The sequence below is a fragment of the Pleurodeles waltl genome, chromosome 4_2 (assembly GCF_031143425.1).
Source record: "Pleurodeles waltl isolate 20211129_DDA chromosome 4_2, aPleWal1.hap1.20221129, whole genome shotgun sequence".
Taxonomy (NCBI): domain Eukaryota; kingdom Metazoa; phylum Chordata; class Amphibia; order Caudata; family Salamandridae; genus Pleurodeles; species Pleurodeles waltl.
The window spans coordinates 735090711-735112318 of NC_090443.1; the positions used below are offsets into that span (position 1 = coordinate 735090711).

The 21608-nt window shown below is 47.3% G+C and overlaps 1 protein-coding gene across 1 annotated transcript in view; it reads left to right on the forward strand.

Annotated features, from left to right (window-relative positions):
• Nucleotides 1-21608, forward strand: part of BTBD8 (BTB domain containing 8) — a 491132-nt gene that overhangs the window by 62551 nt on the left and 406973 nt on the right. Inside the window, exon 2 of the mRNA XM_069232349.1 lies at nucleotides 20930-21127. Within this exon, the coding sequence (XP_069088450.1) occupies nucleotides 20930-21127 (198 nt within the window). The remainder of the gene's footprint in view (nucleotides 1-20929; nucleotides 21128-21608) is intronic.

A 21608-nucleotide genomic window follows, 5' to 3' on the forward strand; every position in this document is an offset into this window, starting at 1 on the left:
ATTGAAAGTGTGCTGGGACCCTGCTAACCAGGCCCCAGCTCCAGTGTTCGTTCCCTAAACTGTACCTTTGTCTCCTCAGTTGGCACAACCCTGGCACTCAGGTAAGTCCCTTGTAACTGATACCCCTGGTGCCAAGGGCCCTGATGCCAGGGAAGGTCTCTAAGGGCTGCAGCCTGGTTTATGCCACCCTGGGGACCCCTCACTCAGCACATGCACATTGCCTCACATCTTGTGTGTGCTGGTGGGGAGAAAATGACTAAGTCGACATGGCACTCCCCTCATAGTGCCATGCAAACCTCACACTGCCTGTGGCATAGGTAAGTCACCCCTCTAGGCCTTCCTTACTGCCCTAAGGCAGGGTGCACTATACCACAGGTGAGGGCATATGTGCAAGGGCACAATGCCCCTACAGTGTCTATGCAAAACCTTAGACATTTTAAGTGCAGGGTAGCCATAAGAGTATATGGTCTGGGAGTTTGTCAAACACGAACTCCACAGTTCCGTAATGGCTACACTGAAATCTGGGAAGTTTGGTATCAAACGTCTCAGTACAATAAATGCACACTGATTCCAGTGTGCAATCTATTGTAACATACACCCAGAGGGCATCTTAGAGATGCCCCCTGAATACCAATGAGACTTCTAGTGTAGGCTGACCAGTTTCTCCCAGCCTGCCACACACCAGACATGTTGCTGGCCACATGGGGAGAGTGCCTTTGTCACTCTGTGGCCAGGAACAAAGCCTGTCCTGGGTGGAGGTGCTTTTCACCTCCCCCAGCAGGAATTGTAACACCTGGCGGTGAGCCTCAAAGGCTCACCCCTTTTGTTACAGCGCCCCAGGGCATCCCAGCTAGTGCAGATGCCGCCCCTCCGGCCACTGCCCCCACTTTTTGCAGCAAGGCTGGAGGATATAGTGAGAAAAACAAGGAGGAGTCACCCACCAGTCAGGACAGCCCCAAAGGTGTCCTGAGCTAAGGTGACCTCTACCTTTAGAAATCCTCCATCTTGAGTTTGGAGGATTCCCCCAATAGGATTAGGGATGTGCCTCCGTCCCCACAGGGAGGAGGCACAAAGAGGGTGTAGCCACCCTCAAGGATAGTAGCCATTGGCTACTGCCCTCCCAGACCCAAACACACCCCTAAATTCAGTATTTAGGGGCTCCCCAGATCCCAGGAAATCAGATTCCTGCAACCTGAAAAAAGGAGGACTGCTGACCTACAAGCCTGCAGAGAAGGAGGAAGATGACAACTGCTTTGGCCCCAGCCCTACCGGCCTGTCTCCAACGTTGAAAACCTGCGACCTGTGAAGCCTCAGAGGACTGCCCTGCACTAAAGGACCAAGAAACTCCTGTGAACAGCGGCCCTGTTCAAAACCAGCTACTTCTTTGCAACAAATAAGCAACTTTCCAAGACTGCACGTTTCCCGCCGGAAGTGTGAGACTTCTCACTCTGCACCCGACGCCCCCGGCTCGAGATTCAGAGAACCAACACCTCAGGGAGGACTCCCCGGCGACTGCAAGCCCGTGAATAACCAGAGACGACCCCCCTAAATCCCAACAGCGACACCTGCAGAGAGAATCCAGAGGCTCCCCCTGACCACGACTGCCTGTAACAAGGGGCCCGATGCCTGGAACCAACACTGCACCCGCAGCCCCCAGGACCTAAAGGAACCGCACTTCAGCACAGGAGTAACCACAGACGACCCTCTGCCTAGCCCAGGTGGTGGCTGTCCAGAGAAGCCCCCCCCGTGCCTGCCTGCACCCCTAGAGTGACTCCCGGTTCCCTCCATTGTTTCCTATCCGAAACCCAACGCCTGCTTTGCACACTGCACCCGGCCGCCCCTGTGCCGCTGAGGGTGTGTTTTGTGTGCCTACTTGTGTCCCTCCCCAGTGCTCTACAAAAACCCTCTGGTCTGCCCCCCGAGGACGCAGGTACTTAACTGCTGGCAGACTGGAACTGGAGCACCCCTGTTCTTCATAGGTGCCTATGTGTTTTGGGCACCTCATTGCCCTCTGCAGCTGGCCGGCTCTGAGCTAATGGTGTGGTAACTTTGGGGTTGCCTTGAACCCACAACAGTGGGCAGCCTATGCCCCAGGACTGAAACTTGTAAGTGCTTTACTTCCTCCTAATCTAACCTTTACTTACCTCCCCCAGGAACTGTTGATTTTTGCAGTGTCCACTTTGAAAATAGCTTATTGCCATTTTTACAAAGACTATATATGAAATTGCTTTTATTCAAAGTTCCTAAAGTATCTAAGTGAAGTACCTTACATTTAAAATGTTTACTGTAAATCTTGAACCTGTGGTTCTTAAAATAAACTAAGAAAATATATTTTTCTATATAAAAACCTATTGGCCTGGATTAAGTCTTTGAGTGTGTGTTCCTCATTTATTGCCTGTGTGTACACCAAATGCTTAACACTACCCTCTGATAAGCCTTCTGCTCGACCACACTACCACAAAATAGAGCATTAGAATTATCTACAGTTGCCGCTATCTTACGTCTAAGGGGAACCCTTGGACTCTGTGCACACTATTTCTTACTTTGACAACTTCCTACACCATGGTACCAAGGTCCTTATTGCCAGGGAAGGTCCCCAGGGACTCCAGCATGTTATGCCACCCTGAGGGGACCCCTCACCAAGCACACGCACACTGCCATAACAGCTTGTGTGTGCTGGTGTGGAGAAAACGACAAAGTCGACATTGCACCCCTCTCAGGGTGCCAAGCCCGCAAGCCACTGTCTGTGGCATAGATAAGTCACCCCTCTAGTGGGCCTTACAGCCCTAAGGCAGGGTGCACTATACTACAGGTGATGGCATAGCTGCATGAACAGTATGCCCCTACATGTTCGAAGTCCATTCTTAGACATTGTAAGTGCAGTGTGGCTGTATAAAGTTCATGAGCTTGGAGTTTGTCATTACGAACTCTACAGCTCCATAGTGTCTCCACTGACACCCCTGGACAAAGCCCCTCTTTTGGGAGCAAGTACAGGAGGGAAATTAGGTAAAACAAGGAGGAGTGACCACTTCAGCTTGGACTACCCCCAAGGTGTCCAGAGCTGAAGTGACCCCCTCCTTGCAAAACCTTCCATCTTGGTTTGGAGGACAGGGACCAATAGAGTTAGGTATGTGCCCCTTCCCCAAAGGCAGAGGACACCAGCAGGGTGCAGTCACTATCAGGGACAGTAGCCATTGACTATTGACCTCTATAACGCCTCTAAAACCAGAATTTAAGGGCTCCCTTCAACCTAGCTCACCCACGGTCCGTGGCCAAACCGACTAGAGCAGATCCCCAGGTGATAATGACCTAGTGTCCACCCAGGGTTTGACCCCCCTTCTGTCCAACATGATGCCTGCAGCCTAAGTCTGGAGAACCCCCACTGACTGCGACAGAACTGGACAAAGATTCTCAACACCAAAAGGAACCCCTGCACCCGCAGACCCAAGGCCTTGGGGAATCCAACCTTCGGTGCAGCAAGGTCCAGCAGGCGCTCCTCCTCCTTGTCCAGCCTTTGGTTTCCCGGAACCGACCCCCTGGACTTCGCCTGCAGCATCTTTGTGACCCCCGGGGTCCCCCATAGGAAAGCATTGGGAGCCCGATGCTGTGTTTGCACCCAGCCACCCCTGCGCCGCTGAGGGGGTGTGTTTGGTGATGACTTGTGGCCCCCTCAGTGCTCCTCTAAACCCCCAGGTCTGCCCTCCAAAAGACACGGGTACTTACCTACAAGCAGGCCTGCTTCCGAATGCCCCCAGTCTCCATAGGAGCCCATGTTAAATCAACTCAGCTTTGACCTCTGCATCCGGCCAGCCCCATGTTGCTGGTGGTTTGTGTTTGGGGTTAACTTGAACCCCAACCCGTGGACATCCTAACCCCCAGAGACTGGAAGTGTAAGTCTTGTATTTACCTTGAAACTGTGCTAACTTTCTTCCCCCAGAACTGTTTCTGAAAATTGTAGTGCCAACTTTTAAAATGGATACTTGTTGATTTCTCGAAAACCGTTTAATTTGCCAAATTGAAACAAAGTGGTGTTGATACGTATGACTGATACTTACAAATATACTTATCTGCAAACTGAATCTTGTGGTTCTAAAAATAAAGTAACTGAACATATTTTTTTTACTGTATAAAAACAATTGGCCTAGAGATAGTCATTGAGTGTGTTCCTCATTTATTGCCTGTGTGTACAACAAATGCTTTGCACGACCCTCTGATAAGTCTAACTGCAGTACATGGTGGATGTGAAAATTATAGTTAGTGCTGCCTTTTTAAAAAAAAATCTTATTTAGTTGTCAATGAGAAATTCACCTACCTATAAAGGTACTTTAACCTTTGTTTTTTAAATTTTTTTCAGTGAATTTGTAAGGTTTATTTATATATATATATATATATATATATATATATATATATATATATATATACATACAGATATTTTTATTACACCTAACTAAAAGGTTACTTTAACCGTTGTTTTTTACAATGAGTTAATTTCTAGGGTTTAAATTAATTTATGTTCTGAGTATATGTATGGTGGAATGACTATATAATATAAATTGTTTGGAGACATTATTTTGAAAAAGGATGCTTTTTTTTATTCTAACATACCAGGATCTAGTTTGCAGTGTGCAAAATGTTTCTAAAACATGTCTGAGTATTAAACTGATAAATATTCAATATTTCTGTAGTGATTGTGTATTGTTCAGTTATTGTAACTCTGATATTGAGACATATTAGCAGTAATCCTTTTTTTTTTTTTTTTTTGCGGTGTCATTCTCACAAGAGCCTCGCAAGACGCTTGTGGAGCACTTGCTAGATCGTAAAGTTGTAAATTTCATTGTAATCTCTTGTATACCATTCTTTGTCATGTTTTCAGTTATTATTAATTCTAATCTGCAATAGAGGAGTGAATAAAAGATGATTGGATACTCATTTTTTAAAAAGTGATGGCTCTCACGAAATGCTTGTGGGAGCTATATGCGCAAACCTCTGCATGGACTCTGAAGGGGCTGTACTTCCTGTTCCGCTCATGCAAACCACTTTTGACTTTGTGCATTTCTAATTAAGTAATTACAGTGGTTTACTGTAATTTTGACCAAAATAGAACATTAGACATGGTGATCTAGGTAGAAAAATGAATTATATATTATTTTATGAAAGATAAATTAAGTCTTTTTTAGGGTAATGGTGCCCATTCGAAAAGCCAGCCAATCAGAGCACTTGCGGGACTCACAAGCACCTTACACTTGCAAGAGTGGGAAGGTTCATGGGGGGGAAAACTTTCCTCTTGACCAATCATAGGGCTCAATTTTCAGGGGCGAGCCAAAAGCGCTCCATACCTCTTCTAATCTCTCTTTAGGGGGATTTTAACTACGCCCATGCTACGTCAGTCACTTTCATTGGTTTGTGGGATTGCCTTTTAAAATCCGCTTGTTTCGATTTGTGAAAGGCATGCATACGTCATGCCTTTTCCAGTGTTTAGCCCTCCTCAAGAGCACTGGTAAACTACTGGAAACATACGAGGCTCCATGTTTTCCGATGGTTTCTGGGCTACTTTTTCTCTTTATTTTGCAGTGCAATCGCACTCTTTTTTTTTTTTTCATTTAATGTGGCAAGAAGAGTCCAGTTAGGCGTTTACAACACTAATAGCTCTAACGCTACATAATGCGAGACCCGCTGCATTGCAAATGCTTGTTTAATTTGTGCTCTTGCGGGAGGCTCACCAGAGTCTTGGTAGCCCGACTGCTAAAATATACGATTATTTTTTATCCTTAATTTCTCAAACTACTGACACATTTACAGTCTGTGGACCAAGATCAAGCTTCCTGCCAAATTTTGTGCAATTCTGTTCAGCAGTTTTTACTGTAGCCCTGCCTAAAGTCTGTGGAAAGTGCATGAGAATTTTGTATTTTGGGACCCCACACTTTTTGTCAGCCCCCGCTTGATGGATCACCCCAAAACTTTTCAGGAAGGGTCTGAGGTCGATGAATGTCATTTCAAGTATTGCAGTGATGTTATCATGTCGTAGAACATGTTATGAGTTATCTAATATGCTGGGAAATCAGCAGTGCATGACAGGGGAAGGGTGTTGCACTCTCCACCATTGGTCTCAGGGATCTCATCCCCTGGGGCCTTTTGTTTATCCCCTAGTGGCCCCTAGGGACACGGTCCACTGGGCCTTTTTTTTTTTTTTTTTTTTATCAAGGCAAGGGGTTTTTCTTTTTATGATGGGGGAGGGGTGTTCTGCTTTCCTACTTATCTCGTATCAGAGCTTACAGAACATATCAAGAATGCACTTCTGAGTTCAAAGAAGACCTTTATTGTTGTTAATTCTTCCCCACCCACAAGTTCGTGAGAGATGAATTAATAGATTTCAAGCACACGTTCAAATGAGTAAAAGTATTGCAGCAATGAAAACAAAATATATCACAGTACTTCTCAGTTGCAATGTACACAGCAGGTTATATATATAATGCAAAGCAAAACAAATACTTCACTGTGTGAGAAACTATTTACAGCTTCATCTTTCTGGGGTCTGCAAGTTGATGACTCCGGTCAACTGCGAGAAAGAGATTATCTACCCACACGGGAGACTGGCAACTGGCACCAAGTTCCAGCCCGAAGTCCAGCAGATTCGAATCTAAATCTCTGTAGCCCGAGTCATCCTTACAAAAGCGTGCCCCCTCCTCTCAGACTCTGGAAAACTACGCAAGCCTTTGGAGACTGGCCAGATCTCCTAGACTTCTCCTCTTCCCAAGCCTGAGCAGAAAGGAAAACACCAAATGTACTCTCTCTTATCAGGTCTAGTCTAGTGTGAAGAAAACAGTTTGGTTCATCTTGTGGAAAAACACACCTTGGAAAAATACAGCTTGGATTCTCAACTGCAATGTCTAACTCCACGTTAAAGGCAATAGGCAGCTAACCTAAATATCAAATGTAATGTCTAATGTCATGTCAAAGCCAATAGGCAGCTGAGCTGAATACAAAATGCACTGTCTAACATCATGTCAAAGCCAATAGGCGGCTGAGCTGAATACAAAATGCAATGCCTAATATCATGTCAAAGCCAATAGGCAGCTAAGCTGAATACAGAATGCCATGTCTAATATCATGTCAAAGCCAATAGGCAGCTAAACTGAATACAGCATGTCAAAGCCAATAGGCAGAATACAGAATGTAATGGCTAATGCAATGTCAAAGCCAATAGGCGGCTAAACTAAATACAGAAAGTAATGGCTAATGCCATGTCAAAGCCAATAGGCGGCTAAACTGAACAAAACATATAATGTGCTACTGGTGAACATTGAGCAACTAATATGCGCAGTGGTGAAACACAGTCATTGGTCAAACAAAATTAATAGCATCACAAGGGGGCACAGCTCCCCTCTTCAAGCATCTATTGGCCCAGGAGACCCCAATTCCCTGGAGCTAAAAGAGAATTTATTAGGGAGCACATGCCACCCCTCCCTAAGCCTGTAGAGGCCATGGGTAACCCCATCCCATGGGGCCAAAAACATTTATTTTAGGGGAGGAGGCACGTGACCCCCCCTCCCTAAGCCCAAATGGGCTCCTGAGACCCCATTACCAAGGCCAAACAACACTAATAATGGGGAGACATGTGGACCCCATCTCTGAGCCTTCAGAAGTCTCGAGCGACCCTATTCCCTTGTATCAAAAATATTTATTTAGGGAAGGGGGGCTTGTGGGCCCCTGTCCCCGAGCACTCTGTGACTAGGCTAGGGGACAGGGTATCCCTAGCCTGCCCCTTTGTTCATTTTAATATTTTTTCATTAGTATTAAAACTGTAAGAGAGGGGACTAAGTCCCACAGGCCTGCAAAGGCTGCCAGCAACCTTTTTCTTCTTGTGGAGCTGATGGGCCAAAGGTAAAAAGAGAAAAAAAAAAAAAAGCTCCCTGAGCCAATCAGAAAGCTCTGTTTTTAAATTTTGGTTTTGAGGAACTCTTGTGAGTCCTCGATACGAATCATCCAGATATACAAATATTTTTGGAGCCTAATATTTCAAAAACTGCTAAACATATTTACACTAAATCACAAAAAGTATGCTTTCTGGACCAAGATGTGGGTAGCTTCCTGTCAAATTTGTTGTAATACCGTTCATTATTTTTTGTAGTAATACTTCTAAAAAATAAAAATAAAAAGTCTATGGAAAATAAACGGGGATTTTGCATTTTGGGACTCCCTTTTTTATTTTGGCACTCAACAAATCATCCCGAAACTTTATAGGAAGGAGCTGAGGTTAAAATTCGTCAGACGGCACCAAAGATGTTGTCAAACTTAAGAGCTCGGTCTATGGAATTGCAGACCTAACTATACCTACTAATACAGTTTACTGAACTAACTTGAGCCTCTACCGTTCACTGCTTATGACCTCACATATTACATCACTCATGACATGTTCAATGACATCATTGATAACATGACCGATAAAGTCAAATTACATCACTGTTGACATTGATGACATCACTGATGACCTCATCCAGTGGATGTGACTGTTTGTTATTCGTTTATCTAACTGGGAGGTATTCAGCAAGGTAGAGCTAAACCTAATTTTCTATAGCCTCTATACTGCTAATTAATGTAAGCTTTTACAACCTGCTTGGCCTCCTAATGGGTCTTGGGTGTGTGAGCACTCTGTAAATGCTTGTGCACTGGCAGAACACCATGTGCAGCAGAGACTTCCTGCCTCATGTGTCGGTGATTACCCGCAAGAGGTCTGCTGTGTGTAAAATCTATGCCAAAGAGCAAAGATTGTACATAAAAGGTGCTTACTCTTTTAGGTGGCCTTGAGTATCTGGAATGTGTGTACTCTGCATGAGAAGTTGTGCACATAGGAGTGAATACTGTACCCACCCATGTGTGGTTGATTGCCCTTGAGGTCGGCTGTCTGCAAATTGTTGCAGGGTGAAGGCTGTGCATAGTAGTGCCTTCACCACCTAATGAGCCTAGTGTAGCTACAGGGTGTGGGCTCTCGATGTAGGGTTTCTGCACAGGGTGAAGACTGTAGGTATCTCCTACCCTTGTCTAACTTATTGTCCATTGTAGGAAGTTGGCTCTGTATATACTATTTCAAAGTAAGAAATAGTGTGCACAGATTCCAAAGGTTCCCCTTAGAGGTAAGATAGTGGCAAAAGTAGATAAATCTAATGCTCTCTTTTGTGGTAGAGTGGTGGAGCAGTAGGCTTATCAGAGGGTAGGGTTAAGCATTTGTTGTACACACACATGCAATAAATGAGGAACACACACTCAAGGACTTACTCCAGGCCAATAGGTTTTTATATTGAAAAATATATTTTCTTAGTTTATTTTAAGAACCACAGGTTCAAGATTTACAGTAAACATGTTCGATGTAAGGTACTTCACTTAGACACTTTAGGAACTTTGAATAAAAGCAATATCATATACAGTCTTTGTAAAAATGGCAATAAGCTATTTTCAAAGTGGACACTGCAAAAATCAACAGTTCCTGGGGGAGGTAAGTAATGGTTAGATTAGGAGGTAAGTAAAACACTTACAAGTCTCAGTTCTGGGGCATAGGTAGCCAACCGTTGGGGGTTCAAGGCAACCCCAGAGTTACCACACCAGCAGCTCAGGGCCGGTCAGGTGCAGAGGTCAAAGAGGTGCCCAAAACACATAGGCGCCTATGGAGAACAGGGGTGCTCCGGTTCCAGTCTGCCAGCAGGTAGGTACCTGGGTCCTCGGGGGCAGACCAGGAGGGTTTTGTAGAGCACTGGGGGGGGGGGATACAAGTAGGCACACAAAACACACCCTCAGCGGCACAGGGGCGGCCGGGTGCAGTGTGCAAATCAGGCATCGGGTTTTGTATTGGTTTCAATGGAGGGACCTGGGGGTCACTCTAGCGGTGCAGGCAGACACAGGGGGGCTTCTCGCGACTGCCACCACCTGGGCAAGGTAGAGGGTCGCCTGGGGGGGTCACTCCTGCGCTGAAGTTCGGTTCCTTCAGGTCCTGGGGGCTGCAAGTGCAGTGTTGGTTCCAGGCGTCGGGTCCCTTGTTACAGACAGTTGCGGTCAGGGGGAGCCTCTGGATTCTCTCTGCAGGCGTCGCTGTGGAGGCCCAGGGGTGTCGTCTCTGGTTACTCACGGGCTCGCAGTCACCGGGGAGTCCTCCCTGAGGTGTTGGTTCTTTAAATCTCGAACCGGGGGCGTCGGGTGCAGAGTGAGAAGTCTCACGCTTCTGGTGGGAAACATGCAGTCTTGGAAAGCTGCTTCTTTGTTGCAAAGAAGTAGCTGGTTTTGAACAGGACCGCTCTTCACAGGAGTTTCTTGGCCCTTTAGTCCTGGGCAGTCCTCTGAAGCTTCAGAGGTCGCTGGTCCCAGTCGGATGCATCGCTGTTTGCAGGTTTTCGAAGTTGGAGACAGGCCGGTAGGGCTGGGGCCAAGCAGTTGTCGTCTTCCTCCTTCTCTGCACGCTTGTAGGTCAGCAGTCCTTCTTCTTTCTTCAGGTTGCAGGAATCTGATTTCCTGGGATCTGGGGAGCCCCTAAATACTGAATTTAGGGGTGTATTTAGGTCTGGGAGAGCAGTAGCCAATGGCTACTGTCCTTTAGGATGGCTACACCCTCTTTGTGCCTCCTCCCTGTGAGGAGGGGGGCACTTCCCTAATCCAGTTGGGGGAATCCTCCAAACTCAAGATGGAGGATTTCTAAAGGTAGGGGTCACCTCAGCTCAGGACACCTTAGGGGCTGTCCTGACTGGTGGGTGACTCCTCCTTGTTTTTCTCACTATATCCTCCAGCCTTGCCGCCAAAAGTGGGGGCAGTGGCTGGAGGGGCGGGCATCTTCACTAACTAGGATGCCCTGGGGCGCTGTAACAAAAGGGGTGAGCCTTTGAGGCTCACCGCCAGGTGTTACAGTTCCTGCAGGGGGAGGTGAGAAGCACCTCCACCCAGTACAGGCTTTGTTCCTAGCCACAGAGTGACAAAGGCACTCTCCCCAACTGGCCAGCAACATGTCTGGTGTGTGGCAGGCTGGCAGAAACTGGTCAGCCTACACTAGAAGTCTCATTGGTATTCAGGGGGCATCTCTAAGATGCCCTCTGGGTATATGTTACAGTAATGTGCTGAGAAGTTTGATACCAAACTTCCCAGATTTCAGTGTAGCCATTATGGAACTGTGGAGTTTGTGTTTGACAAACTCCCAGACCATATACTCTTTATGGATACCCTGCACTTACAATGTCTATGGTTTTGCTTAGACACTGTAGGGGCATAGTGCTCATGCACATATGTCCTCACCTGAGGTATAGTGCACCCTGCCTTAGGGCTGTAAGGCCTGCAAGAGGGGTGACTTACCTATGCCACAGGCAGTGTGAGGTTGGCATGGCACTCTGAGGGGAGTTAGTCGACTTAGTCATTTTCTCCCCACCAACACACACAAGCTGTGAGGCAATGTGCATGTGCTGAGTGAGGGGTCCCTTCTGGTGGCATAATACATGCTGCAGCCCTTAGAGCCCTTCCCTGGCCACAGGGCCCTTGGTACCAGGGGTACCATTTACAATGTACTTAGCTGTGTGCCAGAGCTGTACCAATTGTGGAGACAAAGGTTTCAGTTTAGGGACAGAACACTGGTGCTGGTGCTGGGGCTTGGTTAGCATGGTCCCAGCACACTTTTGATCATAACTAGCATCAACAAAAGGGAAAACGTTAGGGGGTAACCATGCCAAGAGAAGCATTTTCCTACACTATGCAAAGTACCTTACATTTAATGTACTTACCTGTAATTTGAATCTTGTGGTCTAAAATAAAGAAAATAATAATTTTCTATATAAAAACCTATTGGCCTGGAGTTAAGTCATGGAGTGTGTGTTCTCATCTATTGCTTGAGTGTGTACAACAAATGTTAAACATTACCCTCTGATAAGCCTAACTGCTCGACCACACTACCACAAATAGAGCGTTAGTAGTACCTCTGTCAAGCCTCTTGGAAAACCCCTGGCCCCTATGCACACTATATCTCATTTTGTTATAGTATATACAGAGCCAGCTTCCTACACTCATTTTCCATTGTGGTGAGAGGGGCGGCTGAGTCTTGGACCTCGAGCTACCTTCTGTGGAGGTTAGGCTTAATATCCTAACAAACGTGCTTTAGCCGGAGTCTTCCTCTTCCGATCCACTTCTTCCCTTTAATGAGGCACTGACAGACGTCCTTTTGAGTACTTGGTCCAGACCCAGCACAGGGGCTCCTGTGAATAGGACGATTGCCTGCTGCCATCGGCCTGCACCAACAGACCTACAATTCCTCACCAAACACCCCACGCCTGAGAGTCTTGTCATCCATGCTCCCTCTTCATCTGGCGCATTCCCTGCCGCACCCCTGGATAGTAAATCAAAAAGACTGGACAATTTGGGGAAGAAGTTGTTTTCTTCCAACAGTCTAACGCTGCGGTCCGTGAACACCGCATGCCTTTTGGGCCGCTATTCCCATACTCTCTGGGATAGGGGCGCGTAAGTGCTGCCTAGAGTTCCGGAGGAGGCCTCGACTATCCTTTCCCAAGCCAAAACAGATGGGAGGTGTAAGGAAATGCATCCTTAACATGGTTACCCCCCTGACTTTTTGCCTTTGCTAATGCTAAGTTATGACTTGAAAGTGTGCTGGGACCCTGCTAACCAGGCCCAAGCACCAGGGTTCTTTCCCTAAACTGTACCTTTGTCTCCACAATGGGCACAACCCTTGCACCCAGGTAAGTCCCTTGTAACTAGTACCCCTGGTACCAAGGGCCCTGATGCCAGGGAAGGTCTCTAAGGGCTGCAGCTTGTCTTATGCCATCCTAGGGACCCCTCACTCAGCACATGCACACTGCCTCACAGCTTGTGTGTGCTGGTGGGGAGAAAAAAGACTAAGTCGACATGGCACTCTCCTCAGAGTGCCATGCCAACCTCACACTGCCTGTGGCATAGGTAAGTCACCCCTCTAGCAGGCCTTACAGCCCTAAGGCAGGGTGCACTATACCACAGGTGAGGGCATATGTGCATGAGCACTATGCCCCTACAGTGTCTAAGCAAAACCTTAGACATTGTAAATGCAGGGTAGCCATAAGAGTATATGGTCTGGGAGTTTGTCAAACACGAACTCCACAGCTCCATAATGGCTACACTGAAAACTGGGAAGTTTGGTATCAAACTTCTCAGCACAATAAATGCACACTGATGCCAGTGTGCAATTTATTGTAAAATACACCCAGAGGGCATCTTAGAGATGCCCCCTGAAAACATACCCGACTTCCAGTGTAGGCTGACTAGTTTCTGCTAGCCTGCCACACACCAGACATGTTGCTGGCCACATGGGGAGAGTGCCTTTGTCACTCTGTGGCCAAGAACAAAGCCTGTACTGGGTGGAGGTGTTTCTCACCTCCCCCTGCAGGAACTGTAACACCTGGCGGTGAGCCTCAAAGGTTCTCCCCCTTTGTTACAGCGCCACAGGGCATCTCAGCTAGTGGAGATGCCCGTCCCTCCGGCCACTGCCCCCACTTTTGGCGGCAAGGCTGGAGGAGATAATTAGAAAAACAAGGAGGAGTCACCCACCAATCAGGACAGCCCCTAAGGTGTCCTGAGCTGAGGTGACCCTCACTTTTATAAATCCTCCTTCTTGTGGATGGAGGATTCCCCCAATAGGATTAGGGATGTGCCCCCATCCCCACAGGGAGGAGGCACAAAGAGGGTGTAGCCACCCTCCAGGACAGTAGCCATTGGCTACTGCCCTCCCAGACCTAAACACACCCCTAAATTCAGTATTTAGGGGCTCCCCAGAACCTAGGAAACTAGGCTTCTGCAACCTTAACAAGAAGAAGGACTGCTGACCTGAAGCCCTGCAGTGAAGACGGAGACGACAACTGCTTTGGCCCCAGCCCTACCGGCCTGTCTCCCAACTTCGAAGAAAACTGCATCCGCGACGCATCCAACAGGGACCAGTGACCTCTGAAGCCTCAGAGGACTGCCCTGCAACCAAGGGCCAAGAAATTCCCATGAACAGCGGCCCTGTTCTACAATCTGCAACTTTCTTGCAACAAAGAAACCACTTTAAAGACTTCACATTTCCCGCCAGAAGCGTGGGACTTTCCACTCTGCACCCGACGCCCCCGGCTCGACCTGCGGAAAACCAACACTTCAGGGAGGACTCCCCGGCGACTGCGAGCCTGTGAGTAGCCATAGACGACCCCCCTGAGCCCCCATATCGACACCTGCAGAGGAAATCCAGAGGCTCCCCATGACCGCGACTGCCTGTCACAAGGGACCCGATGCCTGGAACCAACACTGCACCTGCAGCCCCCAGGACCTGAAGGAACCGAACTCCAGTGCAGGAGCAACCCCCAGGCGACCCTCTGCCTAGCCCAGGTGGTGGCTACCCCAAGGAGCCCCCCCCGTGCCTGTCTGCATTGTTGAAGAGACCCCGGGTCTCCCCATTACTTCCTATACAAAACCCGATGCCTGTTTGCACTCTGCACCCGGCCGCCCCTGTGCCGCTGAGGGTGTACTTTCTGTGCCTGCTTGTGCCCCCTGACCCCCCCCCCCCCCCGGGTGCCCTACAAAACCCCCGTGGTCTGCCCCCCCCAGCCCTGAGCTTCTGGTTTGGTAACTTTGGGGTTGCCTTGAACCCCCAACGGTGGGCTACCTTGGACCCAACTTTGAACCCTGTAAGGGTTTCACTTACCTGTGAACTTAACCTTTACTTACTTCCCCCAGGAACTGTTGATTTTTGCACTGTGTCCACTTTTAAAATAGCTTATTGCCATTTATACAAAGACTGTACATGAAATTGTTGTTATTCAAAGTTCCTAGAATACCTGAGTGAAATATCTTTCATTTGAAGTATTACTTGTAAATCTTGAACCTGTGGTTCTTAAAATAAGCTAAGAAAATATATTTTTCTATATAAAAACCTATTGGCCTGGAGTAAGTCTTTGAGTGTGTGTTCCTCATTTATTGCATGTGTGTGTACAACAAATGCTTAACACTACCCTCTGATAAGCCTACTGCTCGACCACACTACCACAAAATAGAGCATTAGAATTATCTCTTTTTGCCACTATCTTACCTCTAAGGGGAACCCTTGGACTCTGTGCACACTATTTATTACTTTTAAATAGTATATACAGAGCCAACTTCCTACAGGAGGGATGCAGCGAAGTTCATGATTCGTTGTGGACTGGATACGACCGACTTTCTGGGCAGATCAGTTGCATCGACGGTGGCATTGGGACGCCACGCCTGACTCAGAACATCTGGCTTTTCGGGGGATGTCCAGCAGTCATTGATGGATATGCCCTTTGATGGTACACGTCTCTTCGGAGACAAGGTGGACTCTGCGCTCAAGCGCTTTTAAGATTCCCGAGCCACGGCCCGGTCCCTTGGCCTCGCGCCTGCTTCTAGACCCCAGCAGTCCACCTTTCGTGGCTATGGAAGGGGCACCCAACCGCATCCTCCCCCCCCAGCCATCGACCTGCGCATGCTGTACATCCCCTGCACGGCCTCGGACGTGGGATCCCGTGCTCCCAGGGATCAGGGAGCCAGCGGGTCACCCAGTCCACCCCAGCCGCCGCTTCAGCCTCCAAACCTTCCTAGTCCGCGGGGACACCAGGAACCAGTTGGCGTCAGTATTAACCATCACCTGCCCCCATGGCAATCCATTACCTTGGACAAGTGGGTCCTCCAGATTGTTCGAAGTGGCTGCTCCCTCCCCTTTGAGACACGTCCTCCAGCCATGCCTCCTTCTTACAAGCGAATATCTGAGGATCATATGGCGCTTCTCCGCGAGGAAGTCCAAGCCCTTTTGGCCAGAGGAGATATAGAGAGGGTTCTGTAGCCAGAAGTAGGTCATGGTTGCTATTACCTCCACTTTCTGGTTCCGAAAAAGAACAAAGGTTTTCGTCCTATATTAGATCTTTGGTCCCTTGACCTCTTCCTCAAAAAGAAGTTGTTCAAAATTTTGACATTGGCACAGGTCCTATCTACACTGGATCCTGGAGACTGGATGGTAGCGTTGGACTTGCAAGACCCATCCTTTCACATTCCTGTCTTGCCGGTCCACAGACGTTACCTACGATTCGTGGTTGATCACAAGCACTTTGTTTTCCATGCTCCCCTTTGGCCTTACAAGTGCCCCTCGGGTGTTCACGAAAGTGATGGTAGTGGTGGCAACTCATCTGCGCAGGTTAGGGGTCCCAGTCTCCCCCTACCTCGAAGATTGGCTGTTGAAGGCGAACTTGCCCCAGACAGTTGTCTCCCACCTCCAGACTACAGTGAACCTTTTGCATTCACTAGGGTTCACTATCAATGTGCCGAAGTCACACCTGGCTCCTTCTCAGATGCTCCCATTCATCTGAGCTGTTCTGGATACAGTGCGGTTTCAGGCATATCCTCCCGAAACGCGAGTCCAGGATATTCGGGCTATGAAACGATGTTTCCGAGCCTCTCTCCTGGATTTCAGTGAGAATGACTCTGAGGCTGCTGGGCCTCATGGCCTCCTGCATCCTGCTGGTTCAAAACGCTAGATGGCGTATGCAGGCTGTGCAGTGGGACCTGAAGTTCCAGTGGGCGCAGCATCAGGGGAATCTCTACGACAATGTCCAGATCTCGGATGGAACTGCTAAAGACCTGCAGTGGTGGTTAACGAATCAGGATTGGGTCAAGGGCAGATCCCTCTCCTTTCTCCAACCAGATCTTACAGTCGTGACAGATGCATCACTTCTGGGATCGGGCGACCACATGGGAGTGGCAGAGATAAAAGGCCACTGGTGGAATCCGGGCTCCATATCAATTAGCCGGAGTGGCGAGTGATTTGACTAGCATTGAAAGCATTTCTTCCCTCTCTCAAGGGGAAAGCAGTGCAATTGTTAACAGACAACACCACCATGTGGTATTGCAACAAACAAGGCTGAGTGGGGTAGTGGACCCTTTGTCAAGAGGCTCTTGGCCTCAAGACTTGGGTGGAACATCAGTGCATTTCCTTGGTAGTTCAACACCTGGCGGGCTCCTTGAATGCCAGAGCAGACTAACTCAGCCGGCGATGCGTGGTCGATCACGACTGGCATCTCCATCCGTAAGTGGCCCAAGGTCTTTTCCCTCAGTGGGAAGAACCTTGGTTAGACTTGTTTGCCTCCGTAGAGAACACGCAGTGTCAGCTGTTTTGCACATTGGAGTTTCCAAGGCGGCAGTCGCTCTACGACGCCTTTCATCGCGAGTGGAATTCCGACCTCCTGTACGCCTTTCCGCCCAGGCAAGACCGGGCCCAAGTTATAGTATTGGCTCCAGACTGGGCACGTAGAGTCTGGTATCCCGAGCTGTTGAGCATGGCCATGGCTCCTCCGATCAGACTGCCTCTTCGCGAGGACCTTCTGTCGCAGCATCAGGGGAGGGTCCTCCATCCGAACCTGTCAACCCTCCACCTCCTTGCGTGGAGATTGAGCGGCGACAGTTGACGTCTTTTGACCTGCCACATGAAGTCTGTAATGTTATCTTTGCTACCAGGCGTCCCTTCCGCCAAAACCATATACTCCTGTCGTTGGAAGAAATTTGTGGCATGGTGCATCCACAATTCTGACGATCCTCTATCTGCTCCTCTTTCTCAAGTCGTCCTCTTTATTCTTTCCTTTGCCCAGCAGAGTTCTACCCTGGGCACTCTTAAGGGATATCTTTCTATCATCTTTGCTTTCTTGAGGTTACCAGATCAGCCTTCCTTATTTAAATCTCCTTAAGTTGGGAGTTTTCTTAAAGGCCTCACACATCTTTTTCTTCCTATCCCATTCATCATGCCCCAGTGGAATCTAAACCTGGTATTAACATACCTTATGTGTGTCTCGTTTGTGCCACTTCACAACTGCCCTTTATGGCTCTTAACCATCAAGGCTGTCTATTTAGTTGCCATTACCTGTGCCTGCAGAGTAAGTGAGCTCCAGAGTCGGTCATCTAACCCACCTTTCCTGGCCATACATCCTGACAAAGTGGTACTTCGCACAAGGGCTTCTTTCCTACCTAGAATAGTGACACCCTTCCATGTCGGACAGTTTTCATGAAGAGGAGAGACTCCACTGCCTGGATCCAAAAAGAGCATTGGCGTTCTATCTTGATCGTACCAAAGACTTCCGGGTGGACGATCAACTGTTTGTGGGATATGTGGGTGCAAAGAAGGGGAAGACGGTGCAGAAGATGACCATTTCACGATGGGTGCTCTTATGCATCAAAATGTGCTACGCTCTGGCTAAAAAGCAACCTCCTGAAGGTTGGCGTGCTCACTCCACCAGAGCTACAGCTGCTACCACAGCGCTTGCACGGGGCATTCCAGTCCTGGGCATCTGTCAGGTAGCGATGTCAGGTAGTGTTTGCACACTTATACCAAACACTACTGCCTTGACAGTCGGGTCCAAAGGGACGGCTACTTTGGCTGTTCGTTCCTGCAGGACTTCTTGGTGTGATCTTGGTTGGCAGACCACCACCGGGGATGGTATTGCTCGGGTTTATATTCAAAGGTAAGGAATCTGCAACTAGAAGTCTCTATCCGATGTACAAGTTACTTACCTTTGGTAACGATATATCTGGTAGAGACAGATTCCTTACCGACCCACCCATGCTCTCCGCTCTACAAACTGATTTTTAGGGACAGGAACTTTCCCTAAAGAGCCCTAGTTTTGGCACACTACTCAGTGTTCTTCATGGCTCTGTGCTACTGGCGTGGAAAGTCGTGGAAAGAAAATGACGTCACTGCGCTGGGGTGGCCCCTATAAACGACCGGGATGTCATCACGGCGAATACGACGCCAACGAGGACCGCAGAATAGACCAACGCCACATGACGGCCCGCAGAGGTACTTCTTGAAGAAAAATCTCCCGATCCATGCTGACGCCTGAGGAAATTCAAAGATAAGGAACCTGCAACTAGAATATGATTCTACCAGATATATCGTTACCAAAGGTAAGTAACTTGTACTACTATACCTAACTATACAGGGAGTGCAGAATTATTAGGCAAATGAGTATTTTGACCACATCATCCTCTTTATGTATGTTGTCTGACTCCAAGCTGTATAGGCTCGAAAGCCTACTACCAATTAAGCATATTAGGTGATGTGCATCTCTGTAATGAGAAGGGGTGTGGTCTAATGACATCAACACCCTATATCAGGTGTGCATAATTATTAGGCAACTTCCTTTCCTTTGGCAAAATGGGTCAAAAGAAGGACTTGACAGGCTCAGAAAAGTAAAAAATAGTGAGATATCTTGCAGAGGGATGCAGCACTCTTAAAATTGTAAAGCTTCTGAAGCGTGATCATCGAACAATCAAGCGTTTCATTCAAAATAGTCAACAGGGTCGCAAGAAGCGTGTGGAAAAACCAAGGCGCAAATTAACTGCCCATGAACTGAGAAAAGTCAAGCGTGCAGCTGCCACGATGCCACTTGCCACCAGTTTGGCCATATTTCAGAGCTGCAACATCACTGGAGTGCCCAAAAGCACAAGGTGTGCAATACTCAGAGACATGGCCAAGGTAAGAAAGGCTGAAAGACGACCACCACTGAACAAGACACACAAGCTGAAACGTCAAGACTGGGCCAAGAAATATCTCAAGACTGATTTTTCTAAGGTTTTATGGACTGATGAAATGAGTGTGAGTCTTGATGGGCCAGATGGATGGGCCCGTGGCTGGATTGGTAAAGGGCAGAGAGCTCCAGTCCGACTCAGACGCCAGCAAGGTGGAGGTGGAGTACTGGTTTGGGCTGGTATCATCAAAGATGAGCTTGTGGGGCCTTTTCGGGTTGAGGATGGAGTCAAGCTCAACTCCCAGTCCTACTGCCAGTTCCTGGAAGACACCTTCTTCAAGCAGTGGTACAGGAAGAAGTCTGCATCCTTCAAGAAAAACATGATTTTCATGCAGGACAATGCTCCATCACACGCGTCCAAGTACTCCACAGCGTGGCTGGCAAGAAAGGGTATAAAAGAAGGAAATCTAATGACATGGCCTCCTTGTTCACCTGATCTGAACCCCATTGAGAACCTGTGGTCCATCATCAAATGTGAGATTTACAAGGAGGGAAAACAGTACACCTCTCTGAACAGTGTCTGGGAGGCTGTGGTTGCTGCTGCACGCAATGTTGATGGTGAACAGATCAAAACACTGACAGAATCCATGGATGGCAGGCTTTTGAGTGTCCTTGCAAAGAAAGGTGGCTATATTGTTCACTGATTTGTTTTTGTTTTGTTTTTGAATGTCAGAAATGTATATTTGTGAATGTTGAGATGTTATATTGGTTTCACTGGTAATAATAAATAATTGAAATGGGTATATATATTTTTTTTGTTAAGTTGCCTAATAATTATGCACAGTAATAGTCACCTGCACACACAGATATCCCCCTAACATAGCTAAAACTAAAAACAAACTAAAAACTACTTCCAAAAATATTCAGCTTTGATATTAATGAGTTTTTTGGGTTCATTGAGAACATGGTTGTTCAATAATAAAATTAATCCTCAAAAATACAACTTGCCTAATAATTCTGCACTCCCTGTAATGTCACTTTAACCTTTGTGTTAGTTCAGTGAATTTATGTTTTTTTTTTTTATGTAAAGCTAATTCTTATTAGTTTAACCTATGTTTACTGGGCTCCTGTAGAGACAGGTGATTAGAGACAGAGCCACAATGATACATGGATTAACAGATATCAATGAATTTATACCAATACACATAAGCAAAGACCTAAATGAGAGCAGTAGGAGAACAAAATATGCTACCTCTGTATTGCTTTGTTGAAGTACCATCCCAAACACATTGCAGGCACTGTAATGCACAGTTGAGAACCCCTCCCAAACCCAGGGATTTTCTGGGAGGTTTTCTCTGTGTTCACAGATATGCCAAACAAAGATAATGATGTCTTTTGCGTTTTCACAATAAATGTTTTTCTTTTGACAGGCTTCTAAAAGAAGAAATCCTTGCTGATGTCATCTTTCAGGTTGGCCATGCAATATTCAGAGCCCACCTGTTAGTGCTCCATGCTAGAGTTCCAGATTTCTGTATATGGATTGCCATAAAGGACTTCGATAACTCAAACAGTCCCAAAGCTATTAATATGCTGAACTGTGAAGCATCAGATTTTAGGACTTTTCTTCAGTAAGTTTTTGACTTTTACATTTGCACTGATCAGTCTGATTGGTTTATATACTTTCCTGTTTTTCAACTTTGGTGGACCTTGTTTTACTGTATTTGTTTAGTTTACACTAGCTCATAATGCAAACCTAAACAATGGGCCTGATTATGACCTTGGCAGAGGAGATTACTCCGTCCCAAACATGACAGATACCCGGTCTGCCTTATTACTAGTTCCATTATATTCTTTGGAACTTGTAAAACTGCGAGCAGGATATCTGTCATGTTTGGGACGGAGTAATCTCCTCCGCCAAGGTTGTAATCAAGCCCAGTGTCCTTACGGCATTCATGGCTTTGTCTTTTTTTTTTTTTAATCACTTAATTATAGTTTTTTTACATTCATTAAACCACATACATTTCATTGCAAAACAAAGTGCAAATCTTATGTGCTGTTACATATAAAAATGAAGCACTCCGCCAAGCAGGCCAGCCTACCCAGTTCAGT